The sequence below is a fragment of the Erpetoichthys calabaricus genome, chromosome 6 (genome assembly GCF_900747795.2).
Source record: "Erpetoichthys calabaricus chromosome 6, fErpCal1.3, whole genome shotgun sequence".
Lineage (NCBI taxonomy): Eukaryota > Metazoa > Chordata > Cladistia > Polypteriformes > Polypteridae > Erpetoichthys > Erpetoichthys calabaricus.
In genome coordinates this window covers 180,686,049-180,708,753 of record NC_041399.2, presented here as the reverse complement: position 1 = coordinate 180,708,753, position 22,705 = coordinate 180,686,049, and the positions used below count along the sequence as shown (strand labels likewise).

Here is a 22,705-nt window from a genome sequence, read left to right as displayed (position 1 = left end):
ACCAGTCAAGATCAACAGGGCAAAGCAGTATAGATGAGGTGTGTAGCACTTTAATTTCAAAAATTAAGTCTGCACCTGTTTATGTACATTTTACTGAGACTTTTTAAATAGCTTCAGGTGCAAGTTACAGTGGGTAAAGAAAGTCAATACAGTAATCCCTCGCTATATCGCGCTTCGCCTTTCGCGGCTTCACTCCATCGCGGACTTTATATGTAAGCATATTTAAATATATATCGTGGATTTTTTGCTGGTTCGCGGATTTCTGCGGACAAAGGGTCTTTTAATTTCTAGTACATGCTTCCTCAGTTGGTTTGCCCAGGTGATTTCATACAAGGGACGCTATTGGCAGATGGCTCCAGAAGCTACCCAACTTACTTTTCTCTCTTTCTTGCGCTGACTTTCTCTGATCCTGACGTAGGGGGATTGAGCAGGGGGGCTGTTCGCACAGCTAGACGATACGGATGCTCGTCTAAAAATGCTGAAAGATTATCTTCACGTTGCTACCTTCTGTGCAGCTGCTTCCTGAAGCGACATGCTACACGGTGCTTCGCATACTTAAAAGCTCGAAGGGCACGTATTGATTTTTGCTTGTTTGTTTTTCTCTGTCTCTCTCTCTCTCTCTCTCTCTCTCTCTCTCTCTCTCTCTCTCTGCTCCTGACGGAGGGGGTGTGAGCTGCCGCCTTCAACAGCTTTGTGCCACGGTGCTTCGCATACTTAAAAGCCAAACAGCCCTATTGATTTGTTTGCTTTTCTCTATCTCTCTGACATCTGCTCCTGATGCGCACTCCTTTGAAGAGGAAGATATGTTTGCATTCTTTTAATTGTGAGACGGAACTGTCATCTCTGTCTTGTCATGGAGCACAGTTTAAACTTTTGAAAAAGAGACAAATGTTTGTTTGCAGTGTTTGAATAACATTCCTGTCTCTCTACAACCTCCTGTGTTTCTGCGCAAATCTGTGACCCAAGCATGACAATATAAAAATAACCATATAAATATATGGTTTCTACTTCGCAGATTTTCTTATTTCGCGGGTGGCTCTGGAACGCAACCCCCGCGATGGAGGAGGGATTACTGTACACTTTTTTTTTTTTTTTTTTGCAAAATTGCAATTTACAGGCAGTCCCCGGGTTACGTATGAGATAGGGACTGTAGGTTTGTACTTAAGTTGAATTTGTATGTAAGTCGGAACAGGTACATTATTTTAACATGCTATTGTTGACCGACTGTAACCAAGTGCTCTGCCAATGAATGATGGAGTTTCACCTCCTTCTGACCTTTTTATTATTTCTACTTTATTTTCCATGGTGATGGTTTTTCTCTTCTTTATTATATCACCAGCACTTGCATCAGATTTTGTGTTTCAGAGACATTGTTGAATGGTGAAGACAAAAGGTTAAGATGAGCTCTTCTGCACAGTGCTGTACAGCTATCACAGCAGGAAGGCACCAGTCATCAACACGTCTGATATATAGGGTGGTCCAGATCTAATTATGCAATTTTCATTACGTTATAACTTATTCAGTTTATTACATAGAAAATAACCCGAAAAATCCTGGACCATCGAGAAGTGTGCGAACTGAGAACATGAAGAATCGTCTTTGCGCCGAACTGGAATCATCCCTGCATAAATTAAAGTCATCCAGATGATCTGGATCTGCATAATAAAGATCAGGCCCAACCTGTACTGACAAGAGACAAATTCCTGCTATGTGCGTAACAGTACAAGCAGGCTTGCTATTGAGAATGAATGGGGGCAGCGAGGGGCGGTTCATTACCAGCCCACCTCAGTCACCTCCACTACAGTATGTTGCCTGCAGCGTACGTAACACCACCGCCCCCATTCAACATGCAGCCATCCGAGGCACACTACAGTGCTACCCCCCGCCGCCCCGTTCAGCCACAACCAGATCACTGCTTTGCAGCATTACCAGCCGTGCACCTAGAACGAACGGGGCAACCGTGTGTGGTGGGCGGGCAGTGAAACCGCTTGCCACCGGAGAGACACTACACTGCGCGAGCAGCGAAATCACCCCCCTCCAGCCTCTGTCCAGCCATCGCTTGCAGCGTCCGCAGGCCGAAGATGATGGAGCGGCAGTTACTGAGGCGCATGCGTCGCAGCTGCGGCCCCATTCGTATGTCGTAGGTCGAATGTCCGTAACCTGGGGACTACCTGTATACAAAGAAGGTGGAAACAAATCAGGAACTGTTTATTGAGAAAAAATTCTACAGATACTTTGTTTCATTAGTGTGCACACCCCCTAAACTAATACTTAGCTGAAGCACCTTTTGATTTTATTACAGAACTCTGCCTTTTGGGTATGAGTCTATCCATTTGACACATTTGGACTAAGTAATTTTTGCCTACTCCTCCTTGCAAAAAAAATTCCAGATCTGTGAAATTTTGAGAGCATCTCCTGTGCACAGCTCTATTCAGGTCACCCCACAGATTTTCAATTGGATAAAGGTCTGGGCTCTGGCTGTGCCATTCCATAACATTAATCCTCCTTTAATGAAGCCATTGCTTTGTTGATTTTGATTTATGCTTTGGGTTATTGTCATTCTGAAAGGTTGTGTTCCTCATCTTCGTCAGCTTCCTAGCAGATGCTGAAAGGTTTTGTACCAGAATAGCTAATACTTGGAACTATTTATCATTCCATCCACCTTAACTAAAGCCCTAGTTCCAGCTAATGAAAAGCAGCCCCAAAGCATGGTGTTGCTTCCATCATGCTTCATTGTGGGTATGGTGTTCTTCTGATGATGTGCTGTTATTTTTGTGCCTCTCACCTTCTGGAATTATGGCCAGTAGTTCAGTTTTGGTCTCATCAGACCATAATACATTTTTCCACATGGTTATGGGAGACTGGGTATACCTTTTTGCAAAGTTAAGTCCGGCTTGGATATTTTTTTTGTGAGAAAAGGCTTTCGTCTTGCTACCCTACCCCACAACCCAAACATATGAAGAATATGACTGATGGTTGTCACACATAGGGTATAACTAGTACTTGCCAGGAAATCCTCCAGCTCCTTTGATGTTGCTGTAGGTCTCTTGGTGGCCTCCCTGACCAGTTTCCTTTTCGTCTTCTCATCAGTCTTAGAGAGACATCCTGACCTTAGTAGAGTCACTTTTGAGCCATATTTTCTTCACTTGTTGATGACTGTCTTCACTGTGCTTCATGGGATGTTTAATGTTTTGTATACTCTTTTGCACCCCTGTCCTGATTAATACTCTTCAATGATGAGATCATGTTAATGTTTTAAAAGCTCTTTCCGGACCATGGCTTTTGGAATATGTTGCAACCAAGTGGATATCAGAATAATCCTACAGGAACATCCAAACTTTATCTAAGCTCAATTAGAGCCACTTTAATTGATGTCAGGTGTATGCTATCTATTATTTGAGATGAGACTTATTGTGATTTGTTAATTCTGAACACAGCCACATTCTTGCTTATTAAATGGTGTGCACACTAAATGCAACCAGGTTTTTGTATAATTTTTATTTTCCTTTGTTCACTAAACAGTTTCTGATTTGTTTTCACCTTCTTTATATAGATTGCAATTTTGCAGTAAAGGTGGAATAAGTTTTGACAGTATTTATCTTGGTTTCATTTTTTATGACATAAAATTTGTAAATGTTGAAATTGTTTATGAAATTGTTTTTAAATATTTTGTCAGTCTTGAAATGAAATGCTTGGTTTATTTAGTTACATCCATTTTTAATGTTTAACACTAGAATTACCAGAGCCTACGAAAAAACTCGTAGATCCGGCCCACCTTAAATCAATTCGCACCTCTCCGTCAGCGTCTTTTGTCCTGTAAATGTGCCAGTAAAGACCAGGAGCAAGCAGCCTGCTATTCCATCACCCCACACCTACAGAATGTGCACAAAGTTCTCACAGCTCATGCCTCGATTGATTATCTGGGAGTGAAGTGCTGGAGTTTTAGAGTGGAAATAATAGATTGTTATTTGGAACACATGCATTTCATGTGTGTTCCGTTTCTACAATAATCTGTGTAAACGCATTGTTAAAACAAAAACGTTTTTCAAATTTTAATAGTAAATGACAAAATGTTGGCATAAACTATATAATGTGTGAAGTCTGAAGTCCAAAGATCAAATACACGCTTTCACAAAAGCTTCAAGGATAAAACAACAGCTTCTGTGGCATAGCTGTAAGATTTGCTGACTTGTACACATTAAAGCAGAAATCTGGTTTCTTAAAAACCCCCATTTATATGCCCAACTTCATATATGGAGTTTTCCTTTGGCAAAACACTCCAGTGTTATAAAAATGCGAGTAAAAAAAAAAAGATTAAACATCAACAAAGGCTCCCGTGAAAATGAAAACGAGCATGGAACCTGTGTTTGCTTAGCACTGTACATTTAGCTCATCATCATAAATTTTGTGATTCCTGAAATACTGAGATTCTTTCAATCAGAAATAATTACGGTCATCTGAGCATTTGCCTCAGGAGATTTATCTTTGTGGTCACTAAAAGAGTGCAACAAACATGCACAGACTACAAAATCCTGAACTACAACTTGGTTAAGGATTTATATGTCTACATAACTGTGTTACACATAGAGAAATCTACATGTGTTACATGTATTTCTCTAACCAGGATAAGGGTGTACGTGTCATTTTTGAAACAGAGTTTCTGTGAATAACTAGGTTATTAAAGTGCCACACTCACTGCCTGGCTGACCTGAGGTAATGTGTCCAATATATGCTTTTGTGTGTTAAACTGTGGTATAATGATCATTTGATCAAATTCAATGTCTGTCACTACTGATGCTAGAGGCTCTCCTCCACTCTCATGTTTCAGTCTGTTTCCATATTGAGCAAGATGGTTTCAGTGACATTGACAATAGTGCAATATAATTAACATAGCGCTGCCTTCTCGATATTTTTTTTCCTTAATTTTTACTGACAGTACCATAGTGCTTTGTATTTTTGTTTTGTACATCTATGTTTTAACTATGGAAATACACTTAAGATCTACAGTAATTGTCAAGGATGAGTATGGGTCCAATAATTAGGGTTAGAGTCACATAGTCATCAGCATAAAGTGATGCTTTTTATTTAAGCCCTTGCTTGTGATCTTTTTATGTTCATATGCATCCAGGGATGAATTGGAGCAATCAGTTCTACAAGATATTAATGTCATGTTTCACAATCGAGTTTCAATGAACCAGAATTCAAGTAAATTTATCCTATTAGAAGAAACTCAATTAAACTTTGTTAAACTAAAGGCTTAAAACAGGATAAAGTGTATTATTATTCTCAAATCTTTATAAAAACTGTAGAAATTGACTTTATTCAATTGATTCATTTTTGACCCTTTTTATTTGACGAAATTACCACTGCCAAATTTTGAAAACTTATGGGTTGGTGGCACAATTAGCACTCCAGCCGGCATAAAAACCTTCACACAGCTCCACAAGGAGTTGTGTGGTGCCGAGGCATCACCCGTTGTGCGTCATGTGTTACGGTTGCAGCCACATGCTATATACGGCGCATGCTCCCCTTCTCTTTCCTGTCTCTTCTCAGCTGGGGCTGTCATTCAGTGTCATAGTCCTCAGTCTAACACGTACACGCACACAACCCAATAGGGCTGAGTAGTTTATGTAACAAAGTTTCAGTTTCATAAGTGGTAGCTGTATAAGCCTAAACATTTCAAATAGATTGTCTTGTAGTCAATAGGCATATTTAGCTTTAAAAAGCGGTCAGTAATTTTGTGTTTAAGAGTGAATGGCACAGAACCAGATCCAAAATGGTACTGTTAGGGCACCAGAAAAGCTTTTGGAAAAATTGTGCCAAGTACACTTGAAGATCAAATTGTAGAGTAGTGGGATAGAAAATTGTGAAGGGGTCTGGCTACAAGTTTTACTAATGAAGATTTCTTGCTGATCACTCAGAATTATGAAATAACTGTGGAAGTGAAGTGTAAAATCATCTGTAAAATACTGTAGAATTGTATAAAGCATCTGGAGTAACTCGTTGCCAAAATTACTTACAGGTAAAGCAACCATTCTTTTACAATCTTAGAATAAGTGACACATGCTACAAAATCACAGTTTTTTTTTTTTTTAGTTGCACTGCATTTTTATTGCTCTTTAATTAATATTGTTTTTATCAGTATGGTGCTGCTGGAGTATGTGAATTTTCCCTTGGGGATTAATAAAGTATCTATCCATCCATCCATCTATTGTCAGCTTTTGCCTTTGAATAAGACCTTTTTAAAATAAATTCAAATTAAATTAGAATAATTGTTTGATCTGACAGCTCTACTAGTGTTCCACCTAGGCTAAAAATATGTTAACTATACTGTACTTCAACTAAATTTTAACTCGGTATACCAAAACACATGTGAAAAACTATACTTACATATTCTCTAAAGATAAGCCAGAAAAAACTGAAGTACATGAGTAGGAAAGTGGTTTATAATGCATCCAGGTAAAACTACAGTAGTGCTAATTAAGTACTTAAATGATTATTCATTATAAAATGCTAATTTTGTGAGTTATTTGATTAAATTAAATCTGCATTGGTAAATTTAGTTGCCTTGCTGCATTGCAACGCCTGATATAGCCATATTTTGTAGATTTAAGGTTAATTTAAATACACACTTGAGATCAGTTTTGAACACACTCTTTCAATCATTTAACTTCAAGGAGCAGAATAGTAGCTTTGAGTGAAAATGAAGCATGCCTAATGTAACTCAGTTTGGGAGCATTTGGAATGACAGCATAACAAAGCCTGTTGTACTCTCTTTTAATATGGTGTTAAAATACTAAAGCAGCACATTCACAGTCTATTACATTAAAAAAAGCATTCTGCTTGCAATATCAGAACGTAGCCACCTAATATATTGATAGCACGCAAATCTGTCCAGCAGTAACTGTAGATCTCACAGAAAAATGTGTATAATGAGAGAGCAAAGCTTGTTGCCAATCTAGAGATACTGCCACCATCTATATACCAAAACATTTTCCTGAGAAGATGCAAGAGCTAGAAATCTAGCTTGTCAGAGCCAGTAAGCATTCACCTTTGGACTATAGTAAGAACTAATATTTGTATCCCAGTAACATGCCATCGCATAGATGAAGACAGGCAGGTGATATTATTGGTGCTATAGACACACAGTTTTTCCGACCCTACATTGATAATTTTGTAAAGAATCTAACAACCGCTGTCACGCCATTGAGAATTTGTGGGCGAAGTGGTGGTGTGTATTCATCATAATACACAAAACATTTTGACCACTAATTTCCTCACATCTGTGAACTGGACCTTTGTAGCATGTGTCACTTATTCAAATCAAGTTGCAGTCAATAATGGATTGAACATACACCCTAACGGTTGTGAGACAGTACTTAAACATAACCATGTCGTTTGTGCTGTCAGAATAGCTGTTAGCTGTTGCCTTACATTCAGAGCCCCAACATACTGTACTTCAAGGGATATGAAGTGTATATTCCTAATGTCTGGATAAAATGGATTGTTGTCTTTTCATACATCACAAAATTATAAATGTGTATTATTTTCTGTGGTGTTAATTGTTTTAATGATTAATGGTTATTACTCCGTAAAAGCAAGTTGACTATTTATTATGAATTGATCAAATTTTCATTTGGAGAACTAACCATAGGGCTTATAAACCCATGGGAGCAAGAAAAGCCTGTTGTAGGAGAATATTGCTGAAATTTAAATAAAGTTAACTCTAAGAGAACAGGCAAGGAGATGGAGGAGTATATTAAGAATATGAAGAGAAAGCTAAAATATACAGAAAAGAGAAGTATTGATACACTAAATTTTTATTTTTATGAAATTTTAATCTGTGTAGTGGGTGAACTACAGTGACTTTGAGAAAAGAATTAAAGACAAGGAGATAATTTGGAGTTTTTAGAAAACAGTTCTTGGTAGAATTCAAAATGATGGCTATTAATCTCAAAAGTGTCTCTTGTTAGTGAGCCAGGTTTAATTTTGATGACCAAAGTAGAAGTAAACCAGTCACAGCTCTAAAATGAACTTTTAGACAAATAGTTTTGTACCCTTGTGAAGTGGACCTCAAACTCCATTCTTTGGAGAAGAAAGGAACTGTTATAAGGAATTAATCATTCACCACACAGAAACCCACCACTTCCAATATTTCAAGCTGGGAGATAATTTTCTGTTACAAACACAATGTTATTCTCTGTTAACGAAAACTAAAGTAAAATATGTTATTAATGAAAAAAATAATCATTTTGTTAACTAAACTAAAAATACCAAAACTTCTTTATCGCACTTCTTACTTTGTGCCACACAGTACAGATGTTCAGTATTTAATGTAAATTGTATACTAATGGAAGTGTACTATATACATAGAAAAACGTTCATCTCTATTTCTGTTATTATTGTTATTAACACAGTTCAAGTAGTGACTTTAATAATTATTTAAAATAGATAAAATAATTTGTAAAATTAATTATAAATTAAATTGAAGTAATTTGAAATAGGTAATAATTTGAAAATTTCAAATAAATTTCAAAATTAGTCTTGTAGGATTATTCAAGATGGATTTTTTACCTAGTCATTATTTAGACTGGAAGAAAAGTATATCTTTATGTGCCAAAGAAAGTAGTAATTTCAGCAATTTAATCTTAATTCGCACATATATTACTTGTTTGTTGATGGTACATTTGTATTGACAGGTTAAGCAGGTACGTACCATGCAGTCAGTGTTATCAACTGAGACGACATTACACGTATATACAGTGAAAATGAAAAGTATGTGAGCCCTTTGGAATTATCTGGTTTACTGCATGAATTGGTCATAAAAAATGGTCTGATCTTCATCTAAGTCACAGGTACTGATATACACAATGAGCTTAAGCCAATGACACACAAAAAACTCTGCTTGTTCATGTCTGTATTTTACAAACACATTCAACATTCACTGTGTTAATGGAAAAAGTAAGTGAACCTTGGGATTTAATAACTGGTTGACCCTCCTTTGGCAGCAATGACCTCAACCAGGCGCTTCCTGTAACTGCAGATCAGACCTGCACATCGTGCGGGGGGAATTTTAGCCCATTCTTCCCTGCAGAACTGCCTTAACTCTTCCATATTCTTTGGTTGTCTTCTGTGTATGGCTCTCTTCAAGTCATTCCACAGCATCTCAATAGGATTGAGATCTGGGCTCTGACTGGGCCACTCCAAAAGGTGGAGTTTTTTCATCAGATGCCATTGTGCTATGGATTTGCTGTGATATTTGGGGTCATTGTACTGTTGCACCACCCAGTCTCTTCTGAGCTTAAGTTGATGGACAGACACCCTCACATTATCCTGAAGAATTTGTTGATAAACTTGTGAATTCATGTTCCCCTCAATGATGGCAAGTTGTCCAGGCCCTGATGCACCAAAGCAGGCCCAAATCATGATGTTCCCTTCACCATACTTTATTGTAGGGATGATGTTTTGATATTGATATGCCGTGCCCTTTTTACGCCAAATGAAGTTCTGCTTATTCCTCCCAAATAGTTCAATTTTGGTTTCATCACTCCACAAAACATTTTCCCAGTACTGTGTTGGAGTGTCCAAGCGCTCTTTCGCAAACTTCAGGCGTTCAGCAATGTTCTTTTTTGATAGCAGTGGCTTCCTTCTTGGTGTCCTACCATTGACTTCTTTCGTGTTCAATGTTATGCATATAGTTGACTCATTTATAGTTGACTCATGAACAGAGATGTTAGCCAGTTCTAATGACTTCGTCAAGTCTTTTGCTGTCACTCTAGGGTTCTTCTTTACCTCATTGCTGACTTTGTGTTGTGCTCTTGGGATCATCTTGGCAGGGCGCCCACTTCTATACGAGTAGCCACAATACCAAATTGTCTCCATTTATAGACAACTTGCCTAACAGTAGACTGATGAATATCAAAAATCTTTGAGATGACTTTGTAACCCCTTTCCTGCCTTATGTAGATTAACAATTCTTGATCGTAGCTCTTCAGACTGCTCTTTTGTGCAAGGCATGATTCCCATCTGGATATGCTTTTTGTCAAAAGCTCAAACTCAAACTTTATAGTGTTTTTTATCAGTCAAAGTAATTTTAGGCCACACCTCTGAACTTTTCATTAAATGGACTCCAGGTGTGCTAAATTCTGACTGCAATGACCTTTTTTTAAAAGTCATTAGCTTAGGGTTCACTTACTTTTTCCAACCTTCGGTTTCACAGTTTGAATGATTTATTCAATATGGTCAAAAATTCTCTGAATATCTGTGTATCTTTAGTTATAGGAGACGGTGTTTGTTCGTTATTGTGACTGACATGAAGATACAACCATGTTTTATATGGGAATTAGACATACATATAGATAATTCCTAGGGATTCACATACTTTTTACTTTGACTGTATGTTTAGTTATAATAAGGTTGTTAGCACTGATGTTTCAACGTAGACAGTGTATTGTCGCAGAGCTTCATCATTAGCAAATTGATGGACTGCAATAATCTTAATATATTTATAATGCTGCATATTGCAAAGTATTTAGCAGGGGATTATGACATACTGTGCTTGGGAACTTAACTCTGTTAATTCTGGATTATGCTGTCCCTCCCAGAGTTTACTTTACCAACAGTAATGAGTAAAATCTGCTCTGCTGAAATGAATTCTGGTATTGGATTAGTGTGCAGTGCACACAGTTCAAGCAGTAACTTCAACAGTATTTTAAAAAATAAACAAAAGTAAGAATTTGCTGAAAAAAAACTTCACTTTCAGGTTCTAAAATGGGAAGATGACAGTCCACATAAAATAAAGAGCATATTTGTGTGGTGATCTTACTGCTCGCAAAGGCAATCTCGAAAATAAAAAAGTGTTACAAATGACATCAGAGCACACTTGTTACTTAATTCTTCCTTTTATTGTTTGAACTGTCACATTATTAGCAGAAAATTTTGTTTTCACAAACATGAAATTTGCATGTCTTATTTGGAGAAGTACATCGTGAATGACATACTATTTGACAACAATATAAAGAACTTTGTTTTACACTTGCAAAACTCTGTGTGTATATTTTGGGTGTGACAAAAACTAAAAGTTAATTGCTTAGAAACTTAAACTACTGTATTTACTCATGTAAGACGCGCACCCTAATTTTTTACAAAGAAAATCACGAAAAAATTTTCCCCGTGTACGACGCGCATTGTGATTGTATAGGAAGAGTTTAGGGCATGACGAAATGCCCTTCTGTTTTTGTTGCATGACAAAAGAATGAGAGAGGGAGAGAGACGCGAACGAGCAAGAGAGACAGAGGGAGACGCGAACGAGCGTGAGAGAGAGAGCGCTCGTACGAGTGAGCAAGAGAGAGCGCGAAAAGAGAAAGCGCGAGCGAACGAGCGAGAGAGAGAGAGAGCAAGCAAGAAAGCCCAAGCAGAAGTAAACATTACAGAAAAAAAGTTTCCTTGTGTATGACGCGCACCTGATTTTCTAATGCTAATTCTCGGGGAAAAATTCTCGGGGTAAATACAGTAATTTAAAAAAATCACTATAACCTAAATAAAAACAAAAATTAGAAAATGGCAAAAAAACTAAAACATAAAAATTAAAACATAAAATCAAAAACTAAAAATGATCTCAAACGTATGAGAACCGTGCACAAGCATACTAAGTAACATTAGTAACATTTTGTGCCTCTGACAGCCAGTCAACCAGCCAGCCAGACAAATGTGGGATCAGCCGTATTTAACAGACATAAATTATTATGAGTTGTTGGTTTTTGCTAGAAATCTCATTTTTAAACAATGAAGAATGAAATTTCCATCATGCAGCACACAACTAGCACACATTTGTGATAGGCCTACACTTAGAGGGCTAAGTCTTGAATTTGAATTAAATAATTATACTGGGATTTTTGGGAAGAACCAAAGGTCATGTTCTCATTGTATCATCTTATTAGAATGAAAATCATTGCCATGCTATACTGTATCTATTTTTTTCCATAGAGGGAGAGTACTTATGTAAGTTCTACTTGATGAATTAGGCACAATAGATGTCGTAGATGCAGGGTTCATATAGTTTTTGGAAAATCATGAAAAATGAAGTCAAAATCTAGTAATTACATATCATGAGATAAAACATTTGATCTTTAAACAACAAAACACATCAGTATGCACATTTAATAACCTTGCATATTAATTGTGTTGTGCTCTGTGTGTGCACGCACAAGAACTGGTAAAGAAATGTAATAGCCATTAACCTGCACATCAAATTATTAGTATCAAGCTAATGATCAAGTGAAATCACAATGTGTAATCAAAATGCCAGGAAAGTACACGTTTAAGTTGAAATGGTTGTAAAATGCTGACTACAAAGATTTCCTTCTACAAGATGCTGGGTGCCATTACATTGTGAATGTGAGTGAGTCCATTTTGAAAAGCCATATGAAAGGAAGTAAACATTGTGAACCGAAGATGAGCAAGAGATCCAGTAATTCTGTTAAGAATTTTTTGGAACTTTTGCCAGGCTATCATCACACCTGACTGCCTCATCAGCAAGCTGTTCAAAGTGCCACTGGAATAACCGGTAGTACCGCTAGTTAGAAATCTAGTCGGGCTAGTGATACTTCTGCAACACTGCCATATTTGTCTTCATACGTGTCTAACAGTGAATCTCTGAAATCTAAAATCCTCTGGATGTTAAATGTGATGGACAAGCATTACTCCAAGACGTGAGTTAACTTTTCAGGGAACATTTCCTGACAGTAAGATATTTTAAGTCTGTGCTCATTCAGCGGGTGGAGAGAGCTAATGCATATCTGCTCATTTTATGATGAGAGCCTAAACTACAAATCACAGCATAAAGAAATGGAGGTTAAGGCACAGGTAATGAAAGAAGCTCAGACTCTGCTGCAGCTGATACAGGGTGATCCCTCTAAATAGGAAACCTATTGTAATGTGAAAAGAATTGATGTTGATTTGTTGCAGAAGATCTTTTGAAACAACTGGTATCTAATGGCAAATTTAGTAAACTACAAAAGATGCAGTTTAAAATGAACTATCTTCAGTGTAATGTTAAGCACTTGTTCAGTGCACGTCCATGTGGGATTTCATGAAGAGTATTTTGAAAGACCTTGCACATTGCAAGAAAGTGAACCCAGCCAAATGTGATGACACTTTACAACAGCCCTGGTGAGTTTGTTTACATCACTGTTGCTTGCAGTCTCTGAGAATTTAAAACATTTTCAATTAAATGACAGAGTGGAAAATCTGTTTCATCAAAATATGGGTAATGAAACCAAATACTCTTGACATATGGACTATATGCCACAGTCTGTTGCTTCTCTCACTTGGACAGGCCAGTGTAGAGCATGGATTTTTTTTAACAAAAAACTCAAAGTTGAGAAGCAACTCAGTGAGGCTTTGGGAGCCCAGAACATTATTGTTGATCATATTCGCTCTGTCGTTGGAGTACTCAAGGTGAACATTACTAAGGTACTCATAAATTTTACTTTTGGAGCAAGGCAGTGGTACATGGCCCATCTAGAGGAGGTAAGGATCAGGCCACATGTTTCTGAAAAAGGAAGCATGTGTTAAATGAAATAGACAAATTTACAAGAAAAGAAACATTTTCTTAAATGGTTGTTGCTACCTTGGTCAAATCTGCAGTTGAATTTGCTTAGAAGGCTAAATTGACATGACATCTAGCATGGATTGCTAAATTTAATAGCCCAAGAAGGACTGTGAAGGAGAAACAAAGTGAACGTGGCGATGTTAAGCAGGTAATCAAGGAGAAGGTGAAAAAATCCAAGTAAGGTAGGACAGCCATAACATCTAATCAGATAATAATTTGGTATTATATATTGTGCAGGTGCTAAGCATACAAGTGCCATAGCTGGCAATTGAAAAGGAGCATTTTTTTTTTTTTTTAATATTTCAGATATTTTTAAGTAATACTACAGGCTCTATGGGCATATTTTAGCCATAGTGATAGGTGTTTGATTGATACAAAGAGAGAGAAAGCTCCTTTTGTCTGCAATAAATTGTACTTTTCTGATGTTGAATACCAGAGGTTACATAATGACTGAGCCGTGTTTAGGCTACACTTCAATTCCACTGCTAAGTCTCAGAGTGCTTCTGCTGTGTGACTTCACTCTCGTCTCACCCTCTCCCTAACATCTGTCACTGTAATCTGAGATATATCTGTGGGGGCCCAAGCCTCCTTGAATGCCACTTTCTGAAAGAAATTGTACTGTTAGAAAAAATATCAATCAGATTTACACGGTAGCATCATGGTTAGCATTGTTGCCTTACAGGTCATGTCACATTTTTGGCCACAATAATCAGTCCAGCATAGTAGGCCGATGGCTCACCTAGCCCTCAGGAACACTTAAAAGACCATTGCACTATTGTAATACACTCAAAACTAGTTATGTTTCAATGCATTGTGCTGAACTGACGTTTTCAAACAATTCTGCAGTTTCACTGAACTCATGGTGAAGTAAACTCTTCAGGCTTTATTCATGTCTCTGATATCTAATAATGATGTCACTGGGTTATGCAGTGTACATAAATGCCCTTCCGAGCTATACCTCATATTTTTTATCAGCAACAGTTTACTACCTAAAATATGTCAAATTGTTATTTTTTATCATTATTTATTTGCTTAATAGTTATTGGTCGCTACCACCCCAAAATAGTCAAGTTTCTGTATTTTAATGTGTGCTTTAAAATGTTGTGTTTGAAAAGAGCATTCAAAAAACTGTTTCCATTATTTCTTTGTGTGTTTTGCTTGCACACACCAAAATACTGGCACAAACATGTATAATGGCACATTCATTGCTCAGAAAAAGATATATGTTTAAAATGTAGTAGTCCACCCTTGAATTACATAAATGGTGATTCATGTATTAGGTTCATGTAATTTTGCTGTTAATTTTCAGAACTGGAGTGTGAAGTTTTTCTGGAATCTTGTGCTTTTTGGTAATCGAAAAGTCATAAAAAGCCCTGGAATTTTAAATGTAATGAATTGTATCCTGTAGATAATGCTTTTAAAGATTTAAAACATTAAAGAAGATGAACAGAAACAAGCTGTGATACAGTGGATCTCTCTTTTGTATTATGCAACTCTTTGAAACGGTTTAAGAGAACTATCCTGTGTTCATAATTATTTAACTCTCTGTACTTTTGGTTTTCTTTTTGCAATCCCAAAAATACTAGTTTTAAGTTATCTGACTAGTCAACGTTAGACTGGGCTATAGGTACGTGGATGCATGCATAGTGTGCTGTGACTGGCACCAAATAAAAGGCTGATTCCTGCCTTGCACGCTATACTGTTAGTTAAATATGCTCTGGCAATTTAAAATGGTTAAACTGGATTAAACAGTAAATGGATTGGTGCTTGGTGTTTTCTGGCATTTGCAAGTCTATCTGCATATATCTAATTATTTTCTATGAATATGTTCAAAATATATATCTTTAATAATCCTTAATAAAATGTAGTTTTGAAAGTTAATTTTTGTTTTATTGAAAATTAGTTTATCAAATATTTCAGTTCCATAGGTATTAAGAAATTCTGTACAGTTATAGTATCAAATATTTTGGTGTCTTTTACCCAGTGTTCTTACAGTTACAGTGGCATTTTAAATATGTGAATGTTTTTGTGCACTACTAATAGTTGCCCAGTATTGTATGCAATATGCTAAAATAAGCAAATTAAAAGGTTTCTTTATTTTCAGTGCTGAATATTTGGTTTTACTGTAGGTGCCCATTTTATAAATATTTTGTTAGATAATACCCTAATAACAAAATGTTTTCATAGCAGCTAAAACCAGTCTTTCTGAATTGGCCGTGACAGGAGCCTCCTGGACAGTAAGATGCGGAGAGATTGCCCTGCTGTAGTTCAGAGGAGGAATTTGTGACCTTGTGATGAGGAGTTATTAAAGCCAAGAGAAGAATTTTCAATAAACAGATAGAGGAAGACAAACAGAGCACACATCATTTTTGAACAATGGAGAAATTATGGAATATTGGTTTCTAGCTGGTTCTTGGAAACTGGTGCCTGTTATACTTTTTGCTCTCTTTTTGGTTTTGCTTTTGCATTTTCTTTTTTTTGTGAAAAAGTAAACATTTTTGAAAATGTATTAAGTTATCTTAACATATATAATTACCTATATAAAGTTTTGCCATTACTTCCTCAGCAAGAGTACTAAAAAACTTACGAAATGCACTAAGTACACAGTATGATGGGTGGGAAAAGGGTCTGTTGAAAGCCTCTTCTGTGATCTGTTTTGTAGAGGTTACAAGCATTCACAGTAAGCACAATTCATTGTTAATAAACATTTAAGAATTCTGTTTACAAACTCCAGATTTTGTAAGGAATTAAAGTGTCACATTTCTCAAACATAACCTTTCATTTTCGCTAACCATTCTGTTTTTAATTGTACACACAGCTGTCAGATTTTCATTTTATCCAGAGTTAGTTTTTTTTTCTGTTCCATTCATGAGTGCAAATGACTTTAAAGTGCATTAGTTTTAAACAAAGTATTATAAGCACTTTATTGTGTAAATTTGAAATTCTGTAGATGAGGTCCATGGTAGGACCTTGAGTCTTAATGATAGGGCTTGTGTAATATTGTAAGTGTTAGAATTTTTGTCTGTTACGACAGTTATATTTCTGCTGTAAATGATAATGCATAGGAGAAATTGTGGACATGCATGGAGAAGAGATTTTATCTTTAGTGTCTCGGTTCAGAGCACAGATGCAAATACAAACCATGTTTCTCATACAGTTATGTGATGATGATTCCAGTTTATGCGCAAAATCTGCTAATGTCTAATCATCACATTAACTGAATGGGGAAAATAATGCATGTGCAGCTAGTGAAAAGACTGAGAAATACTGTCTTAGAAAGATTCTTTAAAATATTATGTTTTAAGAGAATTAAAATGTTTAAATTTTATGAGCCAAAATATTTTTAGGTTATGTTCAGTTAGCTATAGAATTTGTCTGGCACTGAGTTTTTTTTTTGTTGTTACATAAGTTACTAAATTCAAAGAATTGTGTAAACATTTAAGCAAAAGTATTACACATCATCAGTGTAGTTTTGACTCAGGCTGTTTTCAGATAATGGTGTTTGCATTCTGCATTATTATCAATACTATGTCTTCTAATTTATATAGTTGTCCCTAAATGCACTAAGAATGTTATTCATTTTTAGGTTCATTCTTATACAATATGTGAAGCATCTATCACAATCCCATATCCATCTCTCCATTTTTCTGTCTACCCACATGAAACAGCTTGGCTCCCAATGGACCAATTTTGTTGAAATGTGGCACACTTTCCTTATGTAAGGAAATGTGTTGATACAGTTCTGTTTTCATTGAGTTATCTCAAAACAGATTGCCATGTACAAAGTTTTGACATTTAAAAATCTTCCTTTGAAAAGCATCGGTGAATCTGCAAAATTGTCTATCTTAAAACTTAAGAACATTTTGTGTGACTAAAAACACAAATTAGTTTACTGTTTTAATTTTACCTTGACAGTGGTTACACCAACTTGTATATTTTGCATGTTTTCATATATTTTAACAGAACCCCATATAAGTTTATTAAACACCAGCAGAATGCGTGCGTGGTTATGAAGTTGCTGTTTGTGCAAGTAACTGCAGGCTGGTCCATTCAACAACTGCAGGTTCAGCTGTGCATGCTCAGAAGTCTTTCTTTCAGCATGTTTTTGCTTTATGAAGTATTCCCAGGGCCTTGACCACAAACAGAGAAAAACCAGTGCACCATAATTTTACTCCTCCCAAAGAAAATGTTTCCTATGGACTGCCTCCTGTCTACAAAATGCAGGTATGGCAAGTATATTAACCCTGTTATTGCCTACTGTTGCTCCATGAAAACCAACCCGCTCTTCTATCCATCACAGAACCCCACGTAGGACCTTCACTTTTTCAACTGAATGCTAATCAGTCAAGACGATTGAAACTCCATAGAGAAAAAAAACACAAAGAAACTCTCTAACTAAAAACAGTCCACTTGTCAAAAAGGATGAAAACCACTGTACCTTAAATGATCTTCCTAACCATAAAATGATATAATACAAGTAAGAAAAACAAAACATTATCTAGATATGAATGAAGTACACTGGCATGATTATTTCACTAACACTATAATTTACTAGGGTCAACCACATCCCAGTGACAGGGCACAGGCTCTGTCTATCAGTAAATTAACTGAAAAATATCAAAATGTCCTGGTTTTAGCAGGCTGCCTATCTAATATAAAGTTTTTCTGTGCTGCAAACATTGCTTCACCAAACAAACATCATGACAATGTATTTACAACAGTGTGCATGAAACTCAAAGTTGGAACCCAGCATTATTAACAACTTGTGTTATATTTAGATAGATACTTTATTAATCCCAAGGGGAAATTCACATACTCCAGCAGCAGCATACTGATAAAGAAAATATTAAATTAAAGAGTGATAACAATGCAGGATACAGACAGACAATATCTTTGTATAATGTTAACGTTTAACCACCACCAAACCCCCCCCAACCGAGGTGGAATTGAAGAGTTGCATAGTGTGGGGGAGGAACGATCTCCTCAGTCTGTCAGTGGAGCAGGAAAGTGACAGCAGTCTGTCGCTGAAGCTGCTCCTCTGTCTGGAGATGATACTGTTTAGTGGATGCAGTGGATTCTCCATGATTGACAGGAGCCTGCTCAGCTCCCGTCGCTCTGTCACAGATGTCAAACTGTCCAGCTCCATGCCAACAATAAAGCCTGCCTTCCTCACCAGTTTGTCCAGGCGTGAGGCGTCTCTCTTCTTTATGCTGCCTCCCCAGCACACCACCGCGTAGAAGAGGGCGCTCGCCACAACCGTCTGGTAGAACATCTGCAGCATCTTATTGCAGATGTTGAAGGACGCCAGCCTTCTAAGGAAGTATAGTCGGCTCTGTCCTTTCTTACACAGAGCATCAGTATTGGCAGTCCAGTCCAATTTATCATCCAGCTGCACTCCCAGGTATTTATAAGTCTGTACCTTCTGCACAAAGTCACCTCTGATGATCACGGGGTCCATGAGGGGCCTGGGCCTCCTAAAATCCACCACCAGCTCCTTGGTTTTGCTGGTGTTCAGTTGTAGGTGGCTTGAGTCGCACTATTTAACAAAGTCCTTGATTAGATTCCTGTACTCCTCCTCCTGCCCACTCCTGATGCAGCCCACGATAGCAGTGTCGTCAGCGAACTTTTGCACGGTGCAGAACTTCGAGTTGTATTGGAAGGTCGATGTATATAGGCTGAACAGGAGAAAGTACAGTCTCCTGCAGCACTCGTGTGTTGCTGACCACAATGTCAGACCTGCAGTTCCCGAGACGCACATACTGAGGTCTGTCTTTAAGATAGTCCATGATCCATTCTACCAGGTATGAATCTACTCCCATCTCTGTCAGCTTGACCCTAAGGAGCCAGAGGTTAGATGGTGTTGAAGGCGCTAGAGAAGTCCAGAAACGTAATTCTTACAGCACCACTGCCTCTGTCCAAGTGGGACAGTGATCAGTGTAGCATATAGATGATGGCATCCTCTGCTGCCACTTTCTCCTGGTATGCGAACTGCAGAGGGTCGAGGGCGTGGCGGACCTGTGGCCTCAGGTGGTGAAGCAGCAGCCGCTCCATTTAGACAGTATCACAAAGAGTAACAAGAAGTAGATGAAAAAAAAAAACAGCACATTCATTTATTTATACATCAAGCACTGTGTGCAATCCTGGATGTTAATTTGTGAAAACACTTTTCCTGTACCTTGATCCCTCTCTGATGATCAGATAAAGCCGGCATTTTGACAGTAGACTTTATGACTGGGCATACATGCTACACAAGTGTCCCAGTTTTGGACTTTGAAAATATAGTCACTCTGTAATTGAAGATGTGAATTCCAAAATCTGCTCATTACACCTTTTGGTAATATTTAGTGAACACGTGATTGTGACTTTTCATGCAGTTGGTCATGCGCCGAAAATATGTTTGAGCTTCAAAATCTGCTAATTGCAACAGTGTAGCGCTATAGTTTTAGGGATTTAGTTTCAAAATCTGCTTACGGACCCAGATTTTCCTATTTATCTCCAAAATTTATCTTTTGTACTTAGCTGATTTTGGAACTGAGCTCTTCAATTTGCCATCAGTGTGCCTCATTCACCTGTTATCCATAATGGTCATTTGCTGTAATAAAGTTTGCCTTTCACTTCTGTTCTTCCCTAACATTTGTCATAACTGAATAGCTTTGCAAGTCCCATTTAATGAAAATTACTTTGGCCGGACGTTCTTCAAGCACAGAAGGAATTAATTAGGAAACTTTATTTATTTAGGTTACGTTAATATACCGTGTGTGTGTGTGAGTAAGAGTGGTTACTATGATAGACTAGAGTTCTGCCTAGGCCTGTTTTCAGCTTTTTGCTCAGTCCTGGTGGGTCAGCCTCTGGACCCCCCATGACCCTGCAATGGATTGAGAAGATACTAGAACCCACCTACAGAATCCATTGACGGCTGCAGTGTCTGCACAGCCCTCAAATGTGCCAAAATGTTTGGCTACTTGTATATTTTCTAGCTTGTTTAATATCCTAATGGAAGATGCATTTTATTGAATACAGTATCCAAAATATAGGGACATATCAACAATAATTTGCCTTTGTAGTCTATGATAAAGAGCAATGTGCAGGTTCTCCAGAATGAACAGAAGTTAAACATGATAAGCAGATATGCTTCACTTTTTTTTTTACACTGGAGCAATGGTGGGAATGGTTTACTGTGCCCATTAGTGGGAAGCTACATATCTGTTTAAGAATGCATTCTCCACCGCATGAGGAAATTGTACCAGAACTGTCCCACTGTCCTAAATGATTATCAGAGTTGACTGATATAGCAGTATGGGGAATGAGGTTTGAGCGTTTGAAAAATTTAATGTGTTAATGCTAAATTCAGATCATAGAGAACTCACAGCTATGCTTTAGAGTTTGTATTTAATGCCAGTACACAATTTACAGTAAAAATATGAACTCTTCTTAGTTTTTTGGCATTTGGTGATGTAAATTATCAAGTTTGAGACAGCAGATTGTAAAAACAAGCATGACTTTCCATTATCACATTTTTTCCTGTATACAGTGCAAATTTTGGTTTAATTTGCTGTTCTTTATATGTGTACTTTTTGTATTATAAAGTAGAAAGTTTTTTTTCTAACAAACACAGAACATCAGTTCCTACAAAACCAGAATCCAATTGAACCCAGTTAATTGCATAGCAGAGTGACTCATACATTTCCTTCTTATTTACTGTATATTGCTTATGTCAGTTAGTATATACAGATAGAACTTTATTACTTATACAGATCATGATTTCTTGCTGCTTAGAGGTTAAATATATACGTTTTAAAACATTTTGTCTTCTCATTTACTTAGACAATTGTTTTCTTTGCCCCACAAATGTTTTTATTATATCATTATTTATCATTATACAGCGATACAAGAATTTTTAAATAAAGTACACGGCAACCAGCTTTCAAGGGATAAAGTCCCAGCCCTTGTTAGTTTTCTGTTTTTTCACTCGTTCACTGAGTCCTACGTAAGAAAAATTAGAACATTTTGAGGGGAATGTACACAAAGAAGATTAGAAGCATCACTGCGTTGGGGTCTCTTACATTAGGGTAGTGCAGTGGTGGATATCCCGCAGTCCTCAAGCAGCATGCAACTCTTTGGCTCGCTGCTTTGATTTAAACTAATCATCTTGGATTGCTATGAGGACTTTGTGGAGCCTTACATACAGCAATTAAAAAAGAAAAACAAAAAAAACTGAAGAGACTTATGGTAATGATAATAATAATAATAATAATAATAATAATAATAATAATGCATTTTATTTATAGGGCACTTTACATTAGCAGTAAATCTCAAAGTGCACCATGAAAAGTTTAAACAAAAGCAAATCAAGATAAAAACAGAGATAAAACAATAATAATTATAGCATTCTTGTTAATAAGCTTTCCTAAATAGAAAAGTCTTTAGCTGTTTTTTAAAACAGCCCACAATCTGCTGTTTTCTTAGGCTGTCTGGTAGGGCATTCCAGAGCCGTGGAGCAGCGGCTGCAAAGGCTCGGTCACCCATTGTATGAAGTTTGGTCACAGGGTCGTGAAGGTGGTAGGTATTTGCAAAACGGAGATTCCTTGTAGTGGATTGTAGTATAAGGAGTTCTTTAAGATATTGTGGAGCATTTCCATGGATACACTGGTGAGTAAACAAACAGAGTTTGTATTCGATACGGAGATGGATAGGGAGCCAATGAAGTGACCGAAGGATTTGTGAAATGTGTTCATATTTCCACACCCTCATCAGGATTCTTGCAGCACTATTTTGAATTTGTTGTAGCTTTTGAAGACTCTTGTTGCGTATCCCGATGAGGAGTGCATTACAATAGTCCAGTCTGGATGAGACAAAGGCATGAACCAGCTTTTCAGCATCACAGAGGAAAAGGTAGGGACGGAGTTTGGCTATGTTTTGGAGATGAAGGAATACAATTTTACAAAGGTGATGGACATGTGTATCAAATGACAGATGGGAGTCTTGTTACATATTAATTATTAATGGCTTGTGATATTCATCTTGGTACCTTCTTTAAATAATATTGGTCTTGTCAGTACCACTTTTAATTTTTAAGAGTACAAAAACATTTTG

At 37.1% G+C, this 22,705-nt stretch overlaps 1 protein-coding gene across 2 annotated transcripts in view; it reads left to right on the top strand.

Annotated features, from left to right (window-relative positions):
* The window catches only part of rbm33a (RNA binding motif protein 33a), a 262,607-nt gene that overhangs the window by 204,413 nt on the left and 35,489 nt on the right, over window positions 1-22,705 (top strand). Inside the window, exon 18 of one of the 2 annotated variants that reach the window (XM_028804154.2) lies at window positions 15,836-16,305. The exons of the other annotated variant lie outside the window; for it this stretch is intronic. Within the exon in view, the coding sequence (XP_028659987.1) occupies window positions 15,836-15,853 (18 nt within the window). The 3' untranslated portion in view covers window positions 15,854-16,305. Of the gene's footprint in view, window positions 1-15,835; window positions 16,306-22,705 lie in introns of those variants that run through there. 2 annotated transcript variants of the gene reach the window in all.